This window comes from Lipotes vexillifer, unplaced genomic scaffold (assembly GCF_000442215.2).
Source record: "Lipotes vexillifer unplaced genomic scaffold, Lipotes_vexillifer_v1.1 scaffold343, whole genome shotgun sequence".
Taxonomy (NCBI): Eukaryota; Metazoa; Chordata; class Mammalia; order Artiodactyla; family Lipotidae; genus Lipotes; species Lipotes vexillifer.
In genome coordinates, this window is record NW_006777506.1 from 1,795,364 (window position 1) to 1,814,473 (window position 19,110).

The 19,110-nt window shown below is 32.3% G+C and overlaps 1 protein-coding gene across 3 annotated transcripts in view; it reads left to right on the forward strand.

Annotated features, from left to right (window-relative positions):
- The window catches only part of ODR4 (odr-4 GPCR localization factor homolog), a 35,100-nt gene that overhangs the window by 10,955 nt on the left and 5,035 nt on the right, over nucleotides 1-19,110 (forward strand). For 2 of the 3 annotated variants that reach the window (XM_007451146.1, XM_007451148.1), the window contains 7 exons: nucleotides 60-200; nucleotides 1,213-1,308; nucleotides 2,144-2,212; nucleotides 5,884-6,012; nucleotides 6,721-6,810; nucleotide 7,883; nucleotides 13,731-13,916. In XM_007451146.1, coding sequence (XP_007451208.1) covers nucleotides 60-200; nucleotides 1,213-1,308; nucleotides 2,144-2,212; nucleotides 5,884-6,012; nucleotides 6,721-6,810; nucleotide 7,883; nucleotides 13,731-13,916 — 712 coding nt within the window. The remainder of the gene's footprint in view (nucleotides 1-59; nucleotides 201-1,212; nucleotides 1,309-2,143; nucleotides 2,213-5,883; nucleotides 6,013-6,720; nucleotides 6,811-7,882; nucleotides 7,884-13,730; nucleotides 13,917-19,110) is intronic. The other variant, XM_007451147.1, reaches the window with a different exon arrangement.

Here is a 19,110-nt window from a genome sequence, read left to right on the forward strand (position 1 = left end):
TATTGCTCCGTGTGTTTTACGTAAATCACATATTTTATGTTTTTCCCCCTTTGCTAAAGAGTTCTGCAAAACCAGCAGATTGGAAGTATCAAAATGGACTATCAGCTTCATGGCTTTCTTTAGAGTGTACAGTATATATTAATATTCATGTCCCACTGTCTACTACTTCTGTCAGCTATACTCTGGAGAAAAATACAAAGGTATCAGGGTAAAATGAATTTTCTTTAGTGATTGCTGAATAGATGATCTGCCTTTATTCTGGTTGTCTATGCCATTCATTTTATAATCCTCAGAAACTGCATTCTAATTATAATAATATTGTTATGGGTAACTAATTTGTTACTCTACCCAGATTAAAAAATTAGAGGTGGGACATTGTTATCATACTAATGTATTTAGCATAATAAGTGCTCCATAAATATTTGTTAATTAACATGTAATTATGTACATTGTAAAATATAATTATGTAGGAAGATGTACTGTTTGGTCTTTTTGCTTTCTCTTCAACTTTAGTTTTTTTTTAAATTTATTTCATTGAAATATAGTTGATTTACAATGTTGTGTTAATTTCTGCTGTACAGCAAAGTGATTCATATATTCTTTTTCATATTCTTTTTGATTATGGGTTATCATAGGGTATTGAATATAGATTGAGAGTTTGGGATTAGCAGATGCATACTGTTATATGTAGAATGGATAAACAACAAGGTCCTACTGTATAGCACAGGGAACTATCTTCATCTTTACTTTTGTTTTTCATCTTCCAGTTCTTTTTTGTATTTCTGTACCATTCTTTTGTTCATAACTTATTTCTCTTATTTTTTTCCTATTGAAAGAGGTAAATGGAACTTGCTTATTTTTTCCTCTTTAATACTGCTTTATATATTTGTTTGAGGCTCTTTCTCTTTTCTCACTTTTTTTAAGATAACAGGAATTATTGAATTTTATTTGACTGTGGTTATTAAGTCTCCTAGGTCTGTGACATAAATGTTAGTTTGGGAAGAAGATTAGAAAAACTATTATTAAATATGGGTGAAGTGCCAAAAATTGGGGATATACTTTTTTGTTGTTTATGATAATTGAATTTAAATGCCATATTGCTGATACTTAGGGATTTTTAATATTTCAGTATACTAGGTAGAAAAAAGTTGACTCGAGGGAGTTTGAGATGGCATTATATTTGAATGATATCCATGTTGTGTTTCTTTTAAGAATGGACTTATACACTGGGCCAAGCAAATAGAAAATAATATTTATTTGATAAATGGACAAGTTAAAGATGAAGATTGTGACCTATTAGAAGGACAGGTGAGTTCAGAGAAAATCATCTTACTTATGAAATTATTTGTGCTTAAGGAAAAGTAAAAGATGACTTATCTTTAGTTCTTTAGGCCTTGCCTTCATGAAAACAATTCATCTACTTTTTATTTCTAAGGTCTTTTAAAACTAAAATGCAAATGTTTTTCTCAGAAAATGATAGGAGATTATTTCTGAAATCATAGGAATTTTGAAACCTAAAGGAGAGAGTGTCATCTAAATAACATCTAATTTCTACAATGTAAACTGCTTGCTTAAAACTAAAGTCATGTTCTGCCCTGATAACAGTTTAAAAACTAAGTTTGGCCATTTTATAGGAGGGTTCTATATGGGCTTCTAAAATATCTTTGATTTGAAGAGGAACTTTGGTGATCTCTCCCTTTAGAGCAGGGATCAGTGAACTTAATATAAAAAACCAAATAGTAAATATAGGCTTTGCAGGCCATGTGTTCTCTCTTACAACTGGCCAGCTCTGCTGTTGTAGCATGAAAGCAGCCATAGACAATATGTAAATGACTGATCCTGGTTGTGTTCCAGTAGAACCGTATTTACGAAGACTGGTGGCAGTCTGGATTTGACCCATAGGCCATAGTTTGCCAGTCCTTGCTTTAGAGGAATAAAAGTAGGAGATTAATGGTTTTTAAGAGTGCACGTTGATTGATGTAGATGACACAAAGTTACACATCTATAGAAAAAGCTAAAATAAAATAATAAGACCTTTTTTCCCTCTGGGTTACTTAGTGTATGTTGGATAGTCCCTAAATTGTCTTTTATGTTCCACTCCAACCTCAACAATCTAATTTTTTAAATTTTTGTGTTATTTCAGAAAAAATCTTCTAGAGGAAATACTCAAGCAACTAATCATTATTTTGATGTCAGAGTGCTAACACAGTTGGTAAATATTTTAACATACTCCTTATCTAAAATTAAAATACAGTATTTCTTAGAATAAGCTTAATGAAATTGTTTCTGTTTTTATGGTGATTGTTAGAGAGTCAAAGAATTTTAGAGACGTAAAGGACTATAAAAAATGTTCAGTTCTAAGAAAGTTATTCCCAAGAAACATTTTAATAAAATCTATTTGGGTCTATTGCCTCAATCCTATTAAAATTTTAACATCAAGTAGATAGCAATTAGGAAAAAATGTATATATGTATACATACACATATATATGTACACACATATACATATATGCATGTGTATGATATTTGGTGTTGTAAGTTTTATGAGCAAAGTTGCAATTCTTAACTTAAAAATAAGACGTGTGCACAGATGTGCCAAGAGTTGTTATATACCTAATTTGAAGCGTATTTATACCTCTGATTTGACAGAACCCACACAGTATTAGCAAGGTTTATGTTTTTATATGGTTGTTTTAAATTACACATCTCTTTTCTGGGATTTAAAGTTACATAATTATTCCTAAAAGTATGCATACTTTTGATTTTAATCCTGCTGGAAATTATCCTAGAGGCCAGATAGAGTATAAAGTACATCCATGTTTTTAGAAAACTTTTCATTTCAATATTATACTGAAGGGACTTCCCTGGTGGCGCAGTGGTTGAGAGTCCGCCTGCCGATGCAGGGGACACGGGTTCGTGCCCTGGTCCGGGAAGATCCCACATGCCGCGGAGCTGCTGGGCCCGTGAGCCATGGCCGCTGAGCCTGCGCGTCCGGAGCCTGTGCTCCGCAACGGGAGAGGCCACAACAGTGAGAGGCCTGCGTACCAAAAAAAAAGAAAAAAAAAAAATTACACTGAAAATGTTGAAACAGGGAAATACTACCAGGACTTATATATTTTTTTAACTGAATAAAATAGACTCAAAAGCAGTTTGTCATATGAGGATGCTTTAATTTCTTCTTTTCCTTTTCTGTGTTTAGCAATAGAACATTACTAAATTGTTGTTGGACTTATGCCACTAAACATTTCTCAATTTCTCTTCTCAGTGTCTTAAAGGTACTTGTAGTCTTCAGTTTTCTTCCTCCTTTTTGATTTTAGAAGTGTTCTTTATTTTAAGGCTATTCCTCTACCTATATGCTTTTTACTAGTTATGCTTATGTGACCTCTTGGTTTATTAAACAATTCAGTTAAAATTATTTTAGTTATAAAATTGCAGTTAGAAGATGTGTAGAGGGTGGGAATATAGAGAGAAGAGTAGAAGATAATATCATGAGATAATTTATTATAATTAATAGTATATGGTATCATATAATTTTGTCAATAATTCCACCGGTCAGCCAGCTGGAAACTTTAAAATGGCCAATATATAATAAGTAGTCAATAAGTATTTGATACCACTTTCCTCCCAGTCACCCTTCATCAAGTCTTGTTGATTTTTTCTTTGCAGCATAACACCTCTTTTATTTTCCTTATAGTCCCAGTGCCATTAGCCTTACAACATAATTATTTTACCTAGTTTATCACAAGTAACTCTTAACTAGTCTCTCTCCATCTATTCATTCTTGTCCAAAGTGATTCCTTCTCCGAAATCCTGATACCTTTGTTTGTATATCTCTTGGAATACCTTCCATATTTCTGATCTATCCTGCATATTACCTCAGATTATCCTTTCTGAATCACAGTTTGCATTCATTCACTGTTCATTTACTTATTAGTTTTTTTATTCAGTTAGTATTTATTGTATATAAGGGTTAGATACCAGTTGTGTTACTTTGCTTGCTTAAAATTCCTTAATTGCTCTATATTGACTAGTTAGAAAAGTCTAATTCAAGGCTTTTCATGGCTTCAACATGCCTTTCCGTTATTTTCTAACTTACTATTCTAGAGGTATGCTTTCTATGCCTTCAAGGTTCTGTGTGTTTCCCAAGCCGTCTGTCTTAACTGCCATTTTTTCCCCTTATCATCCAGACTGTCAAACTCCTATTCTGTACATGAAGATCTAGCCCAAATGTTACCATTTTGGTAAGGTTTCATTTGGTCTCCATAACCAGAGGGATCTTTCCTTTTCCAAAATATCATGTCAGCATCACAGAAGTTCCTCCACTTATGAATAGGTTAGATTCCCAAAGTAGCTAGTTTGTTCCTAAGTCCAAAGAAACCAAGGCGAGTTGACCTGTATAGAGCCCAGATACCTTTCCGCCGAAAAGGAGTGAAGCAGTCCTTTTATTCTTTAAAAAGTCTTCTCCTTGGTGTGTGTGTGTGTGTGTGTGTAGTCTTTTATATATATAGTCTAGTCCATTTGGAAAATAATGTTCTAATTTATGCTTATATAATATATATGCTATAAATGTGTTATATAATATGTATTGTAAGTTAGATATTAAGTATGTGAAATAGAGCATTATTTTTCTATAGTAAAGTTCTGTTTAGTGGATGAGGGAAGCCCATTACTCCTCCTCCACTCCACTTATTGATATATCAGTGATCTCTACAAGTATCATAAGAGGCTTATTCCAAATAGAGTATCAGCATCATCACCCTTTTGCTTGGTTTGATGATTGACATTTTTGCATGGACCTGGAATCTTCTGGACTGTTTATTTGGTCTGTGACAAATTTTTTTACTAAGACCTTGACTGTGTTTAAGTTTAAATTCTTAAAGAAAATTTAGCTTTTGCCTGAATTACATTAGATGTTGACTATTCAAGCTCTTTCAGTGGCTGCATATTCAAGTCTTTTGATTCACCATTTGTCCTCATCACTTCCTGACTGTTTCTTACTGCCTAGGCACATGGTTAGTTAGCACTGGTCACAAGTTGTATGATTTGTTTCTGTTCTTCAGAATTGACCCTATTGTTGAATATTTATTTCAGGTACACTTAGAACATATATTTTTACCATGTCCGTTTTTTTTTAGTCATAATTTTCTGTTCCAGTGCGATTTTATGGGCCTCTAGTAGTACTTTCAAATTTCGATCCTCTCCTTGTTTTGGCACTTACTGAAATGATAAGGTTAAAAATGTCTGTGAAAAAGCTCAAAACCAAGCATAAACTAACCCTACTTTGATTAAATAAGAGTGGGTCTGTGAGGTGAAAATGACAATCACTGGTATCATTTTCTGGTGACGGGCATAGTTGACTTGCTTTTTTTTTGCTGTGAAGCCTATAGCATTACTTTCAGTCTATAAAAGTTATGAGTTAAAAATATATAAATAAATGAGTGTCTATATGTTGCTTGTAATTTTATCATATTTATCACATCCTGCTTTGTATTCCAGTTATTTTTGTGCAAATCTTGCATAGTGTACCTTCTCTTACTACATCATATCTTCTTTTTACATCTTTTCATCTTAATAGTACTTATCTGAGTAATCTGCAAATAATGTATGTTTAATGAATATTGGTACTTTAGATGGTTATATTAGTAAGAAAAAAATTAAATGTAGTGTATTTAATTTCAGAGTATGTTCAAAATACTTAGAAAATAACATGTAACTTATAAGGAGAAATATGAAGGCCTTTTAAAAATTTATGGGGAATATTTTCAAACACCTGGTTCAGTTAAAAATTCCTTCTTCATGAAATGACTCACATATATAATGTTTAAATGTTTCACATAATTAATAGTCATTGGCTATTAGAATCTAAACAGATTTTGTCTTTCAGCTTTTGAATTCAGACCACAGATCCACAGCCACAGTCCAGATCTGCAGTGGCTCTGTAAACCTTAAGGGTGCTGTGAAATGCAGAGCTTATATTCATAGCAATAAACCCAAGGTTAAAGATGCTGTACAGGTAAAAAAAAAAAAAAAAAAAAGGAATAACTGGTATATGAAAAACAGAAGCATGTTAACATAATTACTCAAAAATCTTAAAATTTTACCTTTTTTCAATCTCAAATTTCATAATTATTCATTTGATTTTAACTGATAAAAGTCCAGTCTGTTGGGCAGTCCAAATGTACCAGGTAATTGGTCCCAAGATTTTCATGTAGAATGTCTATTTTTATACCTTTTTGAAGTGATGATTATACAAGTGTATTAAGTGTTCCACAGTTGTAACATATTAGTATATTTGAAATCATTTCTTCTGAAGGAAATTGAACTTTTTAAATAACAGGAAAAGTACACCTACAAAGAATTATTAGGTATTGTTCTATAATCAATATAATTTAGAAATTTAAAAAATGATGACTGGCACTTTTGTCATAGTTATGCATTTTCTAATTTGGACCACTAGCATTATTTGTTCAGATGCAAAATTTTGTTCATTTATTTGGTTTAAACTTACTGTTTAGATGAAGTCTGGGTAAATTTGCTGTTAAACTATTAATGTATAGATAAGCCTGTTACATAAATGGACAAATGGAATGACGTACTAGTTATTTTAGTGGACATGATTATACAGGGAAGTAATTTATGTGGCGGGTTTTGGTAATAAAATAATGCAAATTTAAAGAAATGGATTTTATTTCTTATTGTGGTTTGTTTTGGTTTTCCATAGGCCATGAAAAGAGATATATTGAATACAGTTGCTGATCGTTGTGAAATACTATTTGAGGATCTGCTTTTGAATGAAATTCCAGAAAAAAAAGTTATGAGTATAATATTAAGTACTTTTTTTGCATGTGTTCAATTGATATATTAAGATGTCAAGATATAATAGATAATATTATCTTTTTAACTGCATATATCTTTTTTAAAACAATATGTAATAATTTACTTTTCTTATTGAATGAAAATTTTCAGTTGCCACCTAAAAAAAAGTTTTTGAACACCGTGTAATAGTAAATCTGTCAACATTTAATAATTTCAGGGAGGATTTAAAAAGAAAAATTCTGTGTGAATTTTTGCCAGAATAGATAAACTGTGTTACCATTTTTTTTTTAGTTATTTCTAAGATAAGCATTTTAAAGAAATAACTAGAATTATGACTTATAACATTATACCAGAACATATAAGATTTTTAGAAATTGCATGTAATGTCTGATACATTTATATTAACATATTTCCATACAAATAACCCAAAGAAAGTTTAGTAGTAGTTGTTTTTTTTGTTTGTTTGTTTTTTTATACTGCAGGTTCTTATAAGTCATCAATTTTATACACATCACTGTATACATGTCAATCCCAATCACCCAATTCAGCACACCACCATCCCCACCCGCACTGCATTTTTCCCCCCTTGGTGTCCATATGTTTGTTCTCTATGTCTGTGTCTCAACTTCTGCCCTGCAAACCGGTTCATCTCTACCATTTTTCTAGGTTCCACATACATGCGTTAATATACGATATTTGTTTTTCTCTTTCTGACTTACTTCACTCTGTATGACAGTCTCTAGATCCATCCACGTCTCAACAAATGACTCAATTTCGTTCCTTTTTATGGCTGAGTAATATTCCATTGTATATATGTGCCACATGTTCTTTATCCATTCATCTGTTGATGGGCATTTAGGTTGCTTCCATGACCTGGCTATTGTAAATAGTGCTGCAGTGAACATTGGGGTGCATGTGTCTTTTTGAATTATGGTTTTCTCTGGGTATATGCCCAGTGGTAGGATTGCTGGGGCATATGATAATTCTATTTTTAGGTTTTTAAGTAACCTCCATACTATTCTCCATAGTGGCTGTATCAATTTACATTCCCACCAACAGTGCAAGAGGGTTCCCTGTTCTCCACACCCTCTCCAGCATTTGTTGTTTGTAGATTTTCTGATGAAGCCCATTCTGAGCGGTGTGAGGTGATACCTCATTGTAGTTTTGATTTGCATTTCTCTAATAATGAGTGATGTTGAGCAGCTTTTCATGTGCTTCTTGGACATCTGTATATCTTCTTTGGAGAAATGTCTATTTAGGTCTTCTGCCCATTTTTGGATTAGGTTGTTTGTTTCTTTAATATTGAGCTGCATGAGCTGTTTATATATTTTGGAGATTAATCCTTTGTCCGTTGATTCATTTGTGAATATTTTATCCCATTCTGAGAGTTGTCTTTTCGTCTTGTTTATTGGTTTCCTTTGCTGTGCAAACGCTTTGAAGTTTCATTAGGTCCCATTTGTTTATTTTTGTTTTTATTTCCATTGCTCTAGGAGGTGGGTCAAAAAAGATCTTGCTGTGATTTATGTCAAAGAGTGTTCTTCCTATGTTTTCCTCTAAGAGTTTTATAGTGTCCAGTCTTACATTTAGGTATTGAATCCATTTTGAGTTTATTTTTGTGTGTGGTGTTAGGGAGTGTTCTAATTTCATTCTTTTACATGTAGCTGTCCAGTTTTCCCACCACCACTGATGGAAGAGACTGTCTGTGTTACCATTTTAATGCCATTAATTTATTAGTGTTGACCATTATACATAATAGAGTCTTTAATAGGTGTATAGGCAATTGATCTTTCTTTTTCTTTCCAATTTTTTTTTGTGTGTGTGTGTACTAGTTTATATACGTCTCATCTATTCTCTAACAGACTTTACTAGATTTTAAAAAGGCTGGGTCATGGTGTCTTAACCTTTTATAACTATTCCATCTTTTGAGAAACATGAACAATTTATACCTTTTCAGTAATTTGTATTAGAAAAATATTGTTTTACTCAAAAAGAAAATATAATATTGAGTATGCTTTTTGAAGCTACACATTTATCTGCCTTTCTACTATTCAGGTGGATTTGCAATTCACGGTTGAATATGTACATAATTGAAACATACGTTATTAGCTTGTTAAGGGAATATGTTTATTTTTATAGGAGAAAAGCATAGCTCCTGTGTATAACTAACTTCTTTTAGTTGTAATAGCCCGTATATCAGGTTTGGTGGACTGATTATAATCTTTTTTCTATTCCTGGTATGATAGATACCTGGAATTTCCAGATTTAACATCTGTCCTTCATGTTCTTCACAAATAACCCTGAAGTTATTATTAGTGGAATAACCCATCCACTAATAATGTATAGTTTTGCTGAGACATGAATTTGAAATTTACGTGCAGCAATTGGATTGAGAGTTTGTTTTGTGAAGTATGTAAAACCTGGTCACTTAGCCACCCAGTTAGTCTAGCAGTGTCATCTGTGTGGCTTTGTTTTTGCTGCTTGACTTTGTGTGTGATAACTCTCATGGTATTAAACACTACTTCACTTTCTGAGTAACAGTATGTGTTACAACTGAACTGTGAATTTTAGGATTTTCTGGGACATGGGGATATATCCACCAATAATGCCAAAGGTCTACCTTATCACACACATTAGTTAAATATTCCTTTCCGTTACAAATGCTTCATAAAAAGGTTATCAAATGACTGCTCTAGTATTCTATTTAGTGAATTGGTATTTTGAAATTTTTGCTGACGTCCAATCAGTAAAATTAATTACTTCTAATAACAGTGTTTATAGCTTAAATTTGATATATAGAAGTTAATGTTACCATCTAATCTTACAGTTTTACAAAATGAAAGAATATTTTCACTGATAATTGAGTGGCCTGTGAGCTTGTGGGAAGAGAGAATAGGCAGTGTAGTGTGGTGGAAAGAGCAAAGACTGAAGTTCTTGGGTTCTGTGTCTACTCTAACACTACTGGAGTGACTTCAGGTGAATAATTTAGCCTGTCTAAGCATCCACTGTCTTATGTGAAAAACAGGGATTATAGTAGCTATTTTTCGAGCCTGTGAGATGAAAGAAGATGATGTTTTTAAAGTCCCTAATACTAGTTACTATTAAGTTGAAGGTACTGAAGGAAGAGAATTACTTAACAATGGTTGTATTTAAACTTTCTTGACTTTAAGTTTTGTGGAATGTAGCCTTATGTTTCAAAAATGGACCAAGTGTAAGTATACATTTTTTGAACTGTAGTAAGAGAATAATTATTCCAGCAACATGTTAGTAGATCTTAAGATATCAAGATTAAAAAATATATTGCAGGTATAATAATATGAACATGTAAATTTTGAAGTTGAATATATATACACCCAATTGTTAGATCTTAAATTTAGTCCTCATTTTACTTAGCTTTCTTTTTTTTTAAAGGAAGAAATGACTGTCTTTATTCTCAGGTGACATGATTGTGTACCCACAAAATCCAAAAGAATCTTTAAAAATAAAACTACTAAAACTAATAAGTGAATTTACCAAGGTCCCAGAATACAAGGTCAATATACATAACTCAATTATATTTCTCTATAGTAAGAAGAAACTGGAAATTTTAAAACAATTATATACCATTTATAATAGCATTCAAATAACCATAAAATACTTAGAGATAAATCTAACAAAATATATATAAGATCTATGTACTGAAAACTACAAAACACTGCCAAGACAAATTAGAAAAGACCTAATAATTGGAGAAAGATGCCATGCTCATGGATTGGAAGACTCAATGTTATTAAGATGTCAACTTTTTCCAAATTGATCTATAGATTCAACATAATGCAGGTTAAAATCCCAGCAGGACATTTTTTTTTTTATTCCCTGTTCATCATTTTATTGGAAGTCCTGGGTAGTGCAATAAGGAAACAAAATATATACAGATAGGGAAGGAAAAAGTAAAACTTTTCAGATAATATGATTGTCTATCTAGAAAAGTCACAAAAAATATACAAAAAACTCTTTAATAAGTGTCCTAGCAAGATCACAGCGTACAAGGTAATATACAAGTCAGTGTTTTCCTATATATGTAAATGAACAATTGGAATTTGCAATGAAAAAATAACATATACAATACAATAGGACCCCGAAAATGAAACTTATGTATAAATATAATAAATATACATAGAAACTGTGTATGGAAAACTATAAAACTCTGATGTAAGAAATCAAAGATCTAAATGAATGGATAGATATTTCTTGTTCATGGATTGAAAGACCCAATATAGTTAAGATGTCAGTTCTTTCCTACTTGATCTATAGATTCAATGAAATTCCTGTTGAAATCTCAGCAAGTTATTTTATGGATATCAACTGATTCTAAAGTTTGTATGAAGGGGCACAAGACCTAGAATAGCTAACACAATATTATTTTTTTTGAATTTTATTTTATTTATTTTTTTATACAACAGGTTCTTATTAGTTATCTATTTTGTACATATTAATGTGTATATGTCAATCCCAATCTCCCAATTCATGCCACCACCACCACCCCTCCCCCACCACTTTCCCCCCTTGGTGTCCATATGTTTGTTCTCTACATCTGTGTCTCAATTTCTGCCCTGGAAACCGATTCATCTGTACCATTTTTCTAGGTTCCACATGTATGTGTTAATACACAATATTTGTTTTGCTTATGCTTCTTATATACTGGTAAAATCTTGTAGGTTTGTAATATGGTAAAATCTAGAATGCATGCCATGAAATTAACCTGAACTAGAATATTTTTTGCATGCATAAGGAAGTCTGCAAAGGGCATATTAACATTACATTCTTAATCTTTAAAGTAAACAGTTTTTTAATTCTGGCTATCCAGATGAAAGAACTTAATACTTCAGGTGACAGTAAAAAAATAATAATAATAAATAAAATATGAACTCCAGTCAGTCCTTTTACTTATTCTGGTCTTCCCCTTTTCTTTCCCTTAAGAAGTATTCCAGACTTTCTTCATTATTCTCTATCAGCCTGCATTCAGTCCTGCCCAACTTACTCTCAGTAGATGACATACTTATCGTGAAAACTGAGGTCATCAACTATGAAATCTCTTACCTTCTTCCATCCCTACATCCACATCCATCCATACTGCCTGTCCTCTCAGAACATTTATATTTCTCTTTGCCTGTAGTCATGGTTCCACTCTCTGGATCGCGCTTCTCATCCCTTCATGCAAATGTCTGTTTATCTTTTAAGAGTCAGCTCAGATATTGCCTATTCTACAAAATTTTCTGTAATATTCCAGTATGAGTTAGGATTCTATACTTAACCAGCAAAATCTCAATTCTTATCATATTGGCTTAACTTTAAATTTTTTTCTCTGTTTTGAACTTATTTAAATAATTTTGAACAAAATACTCTGCTATGGGAATACGCCTAAAGGATTCTTTTTTTGAGTACTTTTTAAGATGTATGTTTTTTTTTAAAGCTTTCCTCTCCCATTTTAAACCTCAGACCAGCTAGAAAACTTGGTCTTATTTAGATAATAAATGTTTAATTTAACTTTAACTTGAAAATTGTAAGCGCTTTTTTTTTAATGAGCAATACAAGTTCATTGCAACCAATTCTTTAACATTTGATTTTATAAGCAAGCATATTTGTCTCTTTTTCAGGCAAACCTAGAATTAATGCAGTTTGAAATTGTTTTAAAATTTTGCATGCCAATTACACTTAGGCCACCTTTGAAAGTTTTGAACTTAACCTGTTTTAAGAAACTATGGCCGAAAATAAAATACTATATTCCTAATATCAATGTGTGGACAGTTTACATGCTATAAGACAAATTGCAGTAATATAATTTTACAGCTAGGAGGCAGTCTGGTCAAAGAGTAAAATTCTCCCAGTTCTCATTTGAAAACAATGTATTAAGCAGAATCTGGCAGGAACACATATTTAAGTCATGGCATTTCCTATGACACTTAAGGCATTCTTCATTGTCATCTGTTTGCAGTCATATAAAGCTACCACTTGCTTCTTGACAAGGAAAGGTAGGTTACTGTTAAAGTGAGCCCTGGTTTTCTACTTGGTATGTACATTGGTAGCTTTTTAAATCATATCCAGTGCTGAAAAAAGTCATTCTTTACACAAAATGTCTATCTTTGTTGATACTTCATCAGAGTCATGGTTTTGAGCCAAACAATAATTATGTGTTTATGTTAGAAATTGAGCGAAATGTGTGTGTTGAAAGAAGAATGAAATATTCATTATTTACTTAGGTCCAGATTATTTTTTCTAAAAATGATTTAAGGCTATTTACAAAAAGGCATTACAAGTTAAGAAGGTAAAGTAGGTATTAATAATGAGGACGAGGCAAAGGGAAAATGAAAAAGAAAGCAAGATGGAGTTGGTGGTGAGATTAGTACAGAAAATGTGTATCTTAATGTCCTACACATGCTTGATTAGGGTGCTACATCATGTAAGATGAAGTCAGTGGTGAGAGTACAGAAATGAATGCTATCATGACCTATACACTTGATGTAGGTGAGCCACTAATTTGGCTCTATGAGCTTGCATGAAAAAGGGAAAAATTGTTTAGAAAATTCAGTACTTGTAAGGTTAAAACAAAGAAAAACAACTTCTGAGACAAAATTATCTCCTAGGTATTCCTTCATAGGACAGTGGATAATATAAGAATGTATAATCAACAATGTCTTCACACTGAAGGCAGTGGTGAGTTTATATTTCATGGGAGTATCATTTATGTCCCTTGCAGAGGCCTTAGGTATTGAGTTAAAGAATTCAGTAAGCAATTTTGTGCGAGATCAATTAGAAAATGAAAAGACCTTTTAAGGTTTTATTTCTTTTGGCATATGCTTTCATGTACTTACACAATATTTATCACTGATACCAGTGACAGACCCTTCTAAATACTGATATTGTTTCTTCTCCTTTTAGATTCTGAAAAAGAGTTCCACATCCTCCCTCACCGAGTTTTTGTCCCCATTCCGGGATCCACTGTAATGTTATGTGATTATAAATTTGGTGATGAGTCAGCTGAAGAAATTAGAGACCATTTTATAGAGATGTTAGATCATATGATTCAAATAGAAGATTTGGAAATTGCAGAGGAAATAAACACAGGTAATTATATGAGGTTATTTAAGAACCATATTAGACTATAGCTGAGGTTACCTATGGGACATCTAGTTTAAGTATCATGTCTTTAGATTTCCTTAAAGCTAGTTCTCTTTGATACTTTTGAGGCATTTAAAAATGTGTCTGTTTTTCTACACAGTATATAAACATGCAGTGTTTCCTGGAAAATTGTACCAAAATTTAAGATACTTTAGATTTTTCCAAGCCTAGCAAGTAGATCTTCATAAAACAAGTTCAGTCTTAAACAGGTAGAAATATATAGCTTTAAGGGATTTCTTTTATTATAAGAGAAGTTTTCTCAAAATCTGTTATTTTAATTATTTGGTTAAGCATCAGGTTACAGAAGTTTTTTAAACTCTTTATTAAACATCTTCAGGGCTTCCCTGGTGGCGCAGTGGTTGAGAGTCCGCCTGCCGATGCAGGGGACACGGGTTCGTGCCCCGGTCCGGGAAGATCCCACATGCCGCGGAGCGGCTGGGCCCACGGGCCATGGCCGCTGAGCCTGCGCGTCCGGAGCCTGTGCTCCGCAACGGGAGAGGCCACAACAGTGAGAGGCCCGCGTACTGCAAAAACAAAAACAAAAACAAAACAAACAAAAAAATCTTCATACTATTTGCTGTTATTTTCCTATCCCCTTCATATAATTGGGAAACTAAGCTAAAATGGGCAGTTCCAAAAATTAGATCAAGATTATTTTTACAGAGCATAGATTTGCCATACTATGTAATTGTGTACACATATTCTTCCCCTAACCATTACTTTCATATTTCATCTTACATTTTAAAAGGTTTTTTTTTTGTTTTGCTTTGCTTTGCTTTGTTTTTGTTTCTAGTGAGAGTAGGATATGAAAACGTGTCTATAAATAAATGTGTTTGACAGTCTTCCTGAAACATTTTAAAAATATGTGGTAAAAGTAGTTATTTGCAAGTATCCATAAATATTGAGTATCTAGACATTTATCAGTCTTGAAATTTCTGATATCATAGAAAGTCTTTAGGTTACTTCTGAATATAAATGTTTATGAAATTTGAATATAACCATTTTTAAGTCCTTTTTCTAATTCTAATTTCTTAGTTATTCTTCTATTGCTTAACTAATTCCCATTCCCCACAAGAGTAGAGTGATTGAGTCCTGTTGTTTCTATGGTGAATCAAGTAAGTATTTGGTTGGTGAATTTCAAATCTGTCAGTAAAGCCTCAGGTTAGTTGGGGATCACCAGGCTTGTTTTTTCAACAGCTCCAAGTTTATATTAATCATGTGGAATAGTAAGTTTGTTTTAAAGGAAAAAAAAAAAAACCTCTAAATTGCTCAAGCTGCAGCTATGTTTCAGTCCCCTGAAAACTAATATTTTTAAAGGTATAGCTATAGAATATTCTCTAAGTGATAGATTTTGGAGTAGACTGGTAGAAATGTTTGCTACTTTGTGAAATATGTTTTTCCAGATTTATGACTATGCTGTTTCTTCCAACTAATCTTAGAGTCATGAGGGCAGAGATTTTTGTTTGCTTTTGTTTAATTCTGTCACTAGTGCCTAACAGTAGTTCTTGACCAACTCTATTGTTGATAACTTGAATTAGTTTTACGTGGGATCATTAGAGTTGACCTGGTTCATCCTCTTTCATATAATACTGAAATCTATGGGTATTTAGACTTTTTTCTTCCTTATTCTGAATTCCAGTCTGCCTTCCTGAAACCTCTACTTTTTCAGTAATCTGGAGCAATTAAACATGAGTACAGTTGACACTTGAACAGTACAGGAGCTAGGGGCACTGACTTCCATGTGGTCGAAAATTCATGTATAATTTTGCAGTTGGCCCTCCATATCTGCAGTTCTACATCCACAGATTCAGCCATCATGGATTGTGTAGTACTGTAGTATGTATTTATTGAAAAAAATCCAAGTGTAAGTAGACCTGTGCATTTCAAACCCATGTTGTTCAAGTGTCAACTGTACTGCTTCTTTATTGAGGCTTTGCTTTAAGTTTAAATTGAGGGCAGTTGTCATGTTCTAAATATTTCAAAGCCAAATACTCCCATATACCTTTAACTGTTCTCATTATTACAGTTTCTAGACCTCATTTTTCCTTACCACCTTATTTACCTTTCTTTAGATTAGACATTTTTAACCTGTGGTGTCCAAAATTTTGGGGTCATAGTTGGCTATCAGGAGATCCCTAAACCGCTTGAACATAATTGTATAATGTTTTTCTGGGGGGAAAGATCTATAGCTTTCAAAGGGTTGGTGACCTAAGAAGGATTAAAAACTGCTTTTTAAAATATCAGTGTAGTCTGGCTTGCCTTTCTTGAGATACGTTACCCTTAATTGAACCTAATACTCCAATAATATTAGCTATTGTTTTTATAGGACTGCTATGTGCCGGGCACCGTTTTAAGAGCCTTACAGATGCTAAATCATTTAGTCCTTATAAGAACCCTATAATGATTATTATACTATTGTTAGCTCAGTTTTCCCAATAAAAGAATTGAGGCTCAGAAAGGTCAAGTAATTTTTTCAGGGTTACATAGCTAATAAATGGTGGAGCTGGAATTTAAATGTAGGCAGTTTGGTTTTAGAGTCTGCTTTTTTTCCAACAGTTTTGTTTTACTGCCTTTCTGTGACACTTAACCAGGACAGACTATAGGGTTATTACTTTCCATGATCTAGGTACTTATTTTAGCCTAGCCCTCTTAATTCCATCATTTAAAACAATTGTTTTAACTTAAATAAATGATGTTACATCATCCTCATTTAATTTCATCTTATGTCAGTGTAATTTCTCACTTGTTGGGTAGAAGCTTGGATCTGTTATCATATGTAGTTTTCATATTCTTTTGAATTATTTGTCACACTTTTAATGCATATTACATTGCTAAATTAAGTATGACTGAGGGAAGCACTGTATGCAAAACTTGCCCCATTCACAACTTACTTTAAAAATCAGATATAAAAGAATAGGAAGAGAGAGATTTCATTTAGATTTTTTTAAGACTACCATCTGTCTGAAATATTTTTATCTTGTTTAATTTTGTGTCATATTTTAAATATAAGCATTTATAGACTAGTTTGTATTTTATTCAATACTTTATAAGTAATACTTTAAAACTAGTTACAGTTATTAATCTCAATTAATAACAGATTAATATCCATTGTTTAAATTGCTAAGACAGATTAAAATAAAAATCCAGGTAGCTTTCACCACTGTAATACATTCTTAAGGAGGCAACTATGGCAGCCTTGCTTGCCAGCCTCCCCCAAATAAAACTAAAACCTAATAAATTAAAACCCGTATGAAACAATTTTATATTGCATTTCAGCAAACATTTATTGATTTTTCCATAAGGTTCACAAGGAAAGGGACTTTTCCTTTCTTGCTCACTGCTGTCATTTCTAGCACTTTCCTAAGAACCTAGCCTTAACACATTGTAGGTACTCAGTAAATATTTGCTGACTGAACAGATTATTGATTTTGTCAGTCCTAGGGTTTGGGAACCAAAATTCAATAAGATACTGATTCTGTCTTCAAGGAGCTAAATAGAATTTTTTTTTGACCTGGGTAGATAATTTTATGTGCTCAGACTAGGTGAGTGCCTCCATTGAGTGTCTCCATTATACTTAATCATAGTGTTTTGCTGCTTTTTTGTATTAGTTTCCATTCTTGTAATTATTGAACTCATCAGTTGCATGTTTAATATTAATCTTTCATATTAGACTGCAAGTTTCTCGAGAGTATTTATTTCTCTATCTGAGTTCCATGCCTAAAACATGATAGGTATTCATAAATATTTGTTCCTAACTGACTGACATATACTGAATTGGTCATTTTTAGGAAACTATAGCACAGCTTTTTTTAATACTTATTTTATGCTTGAAAAATTGTAAGCTTATGCCTAGAGAGATATAAGGTTTTTAAGGTTTGTGTAGTGCACTACACTGAACATGATGAAGATTTTCAAAGGATATAATGGTCATTGCTCTTATGGCTCAATAGTTCAGAACGTTTTAAGGGATGTAGAACATTAAAAACATATGACAACGTGTAACACTAATTGTTGCCCCGTAAATATTAATTCTAGTTTATAGCATTTAGTATGTCTATTTGTTAGATGTTTATTAAGCATTTGCTCTGTTCAAGGTAGTGTTATAGATGACAAATCAATAGCCAGATTCCTTTCCTCAAGAAGCCTATAATCTGACTTGGAATATAGAATTGTATGCATTATTAATTATTGCAGGGCATGTAGTAAGGTCCAAAGAGTAACTAAGAACTCAAGAACATCAAGATTAATGATCATAATTTTAGGGTCTCTAGTGATTTGGCTAATAATTCATTCAGAAAAAATATTCTGATGGTAGGTTAGCAATAACCTGTAATCTATAGTAAGAAAGGTTTGACATTAGTATTTTCAAATTTTAGTAAATTCTTTCCATTTTTTCTTTCTTTATTATTACTATTATATTTCACTTTAACTAGAGGTTAGTTCAATAATACGGGAATGAACAGAGAATTATCAGAACATTTAGCACAGGCATTATCCCATAAGTGATTCAGAGAAAGCTTCTCAGAGCAGGTAACATTTGAGTTCATTTTCAAGGATGAATGCAGTAAAAGTAACTCTAAGCTGTTTAGGAATTGAACACTGGCATCAGATTTATTGTGGCCAAGAATAGGACTTGTCTAGAATTATATTATTTTTGCTTCATCAAGTATTTGTTGAATTAGAAGGAATGATATAGTTATTTAGTAGCAAAATAACACATTCCAAATTATGGGATAGGGTAAAAACATAAACATTTTAATAGAAAAATTAAGTGCTTTTACATATACATTCTGTTGGTTTAAAATTATGTTCACTTTTGCATTTATTCTTTCATTTATTAATTTATTCAAAAATATTAGATGCATAATTTTACCAAGATGTTTTAGCTGCGTCCAGGTCTTCCACTTACAGCTGTGTAACCTTGAACAAGTCCTCTCTGAACCCCAAATTCTTTTGGTGTTGGTACTAGAATTTAGTAAAAATGTTAGGGAAAATACTTTCTAAACAGAAAGAGATATATAAATGTAAGGTGATATTTACTAGAATTATTATAAAACTTTTAAATAATGGACCTTCTGAATTATAATGAAAAACATTAAAGTATAAGAATAATGCTATATAGTGTGCATAGATTTTCCTA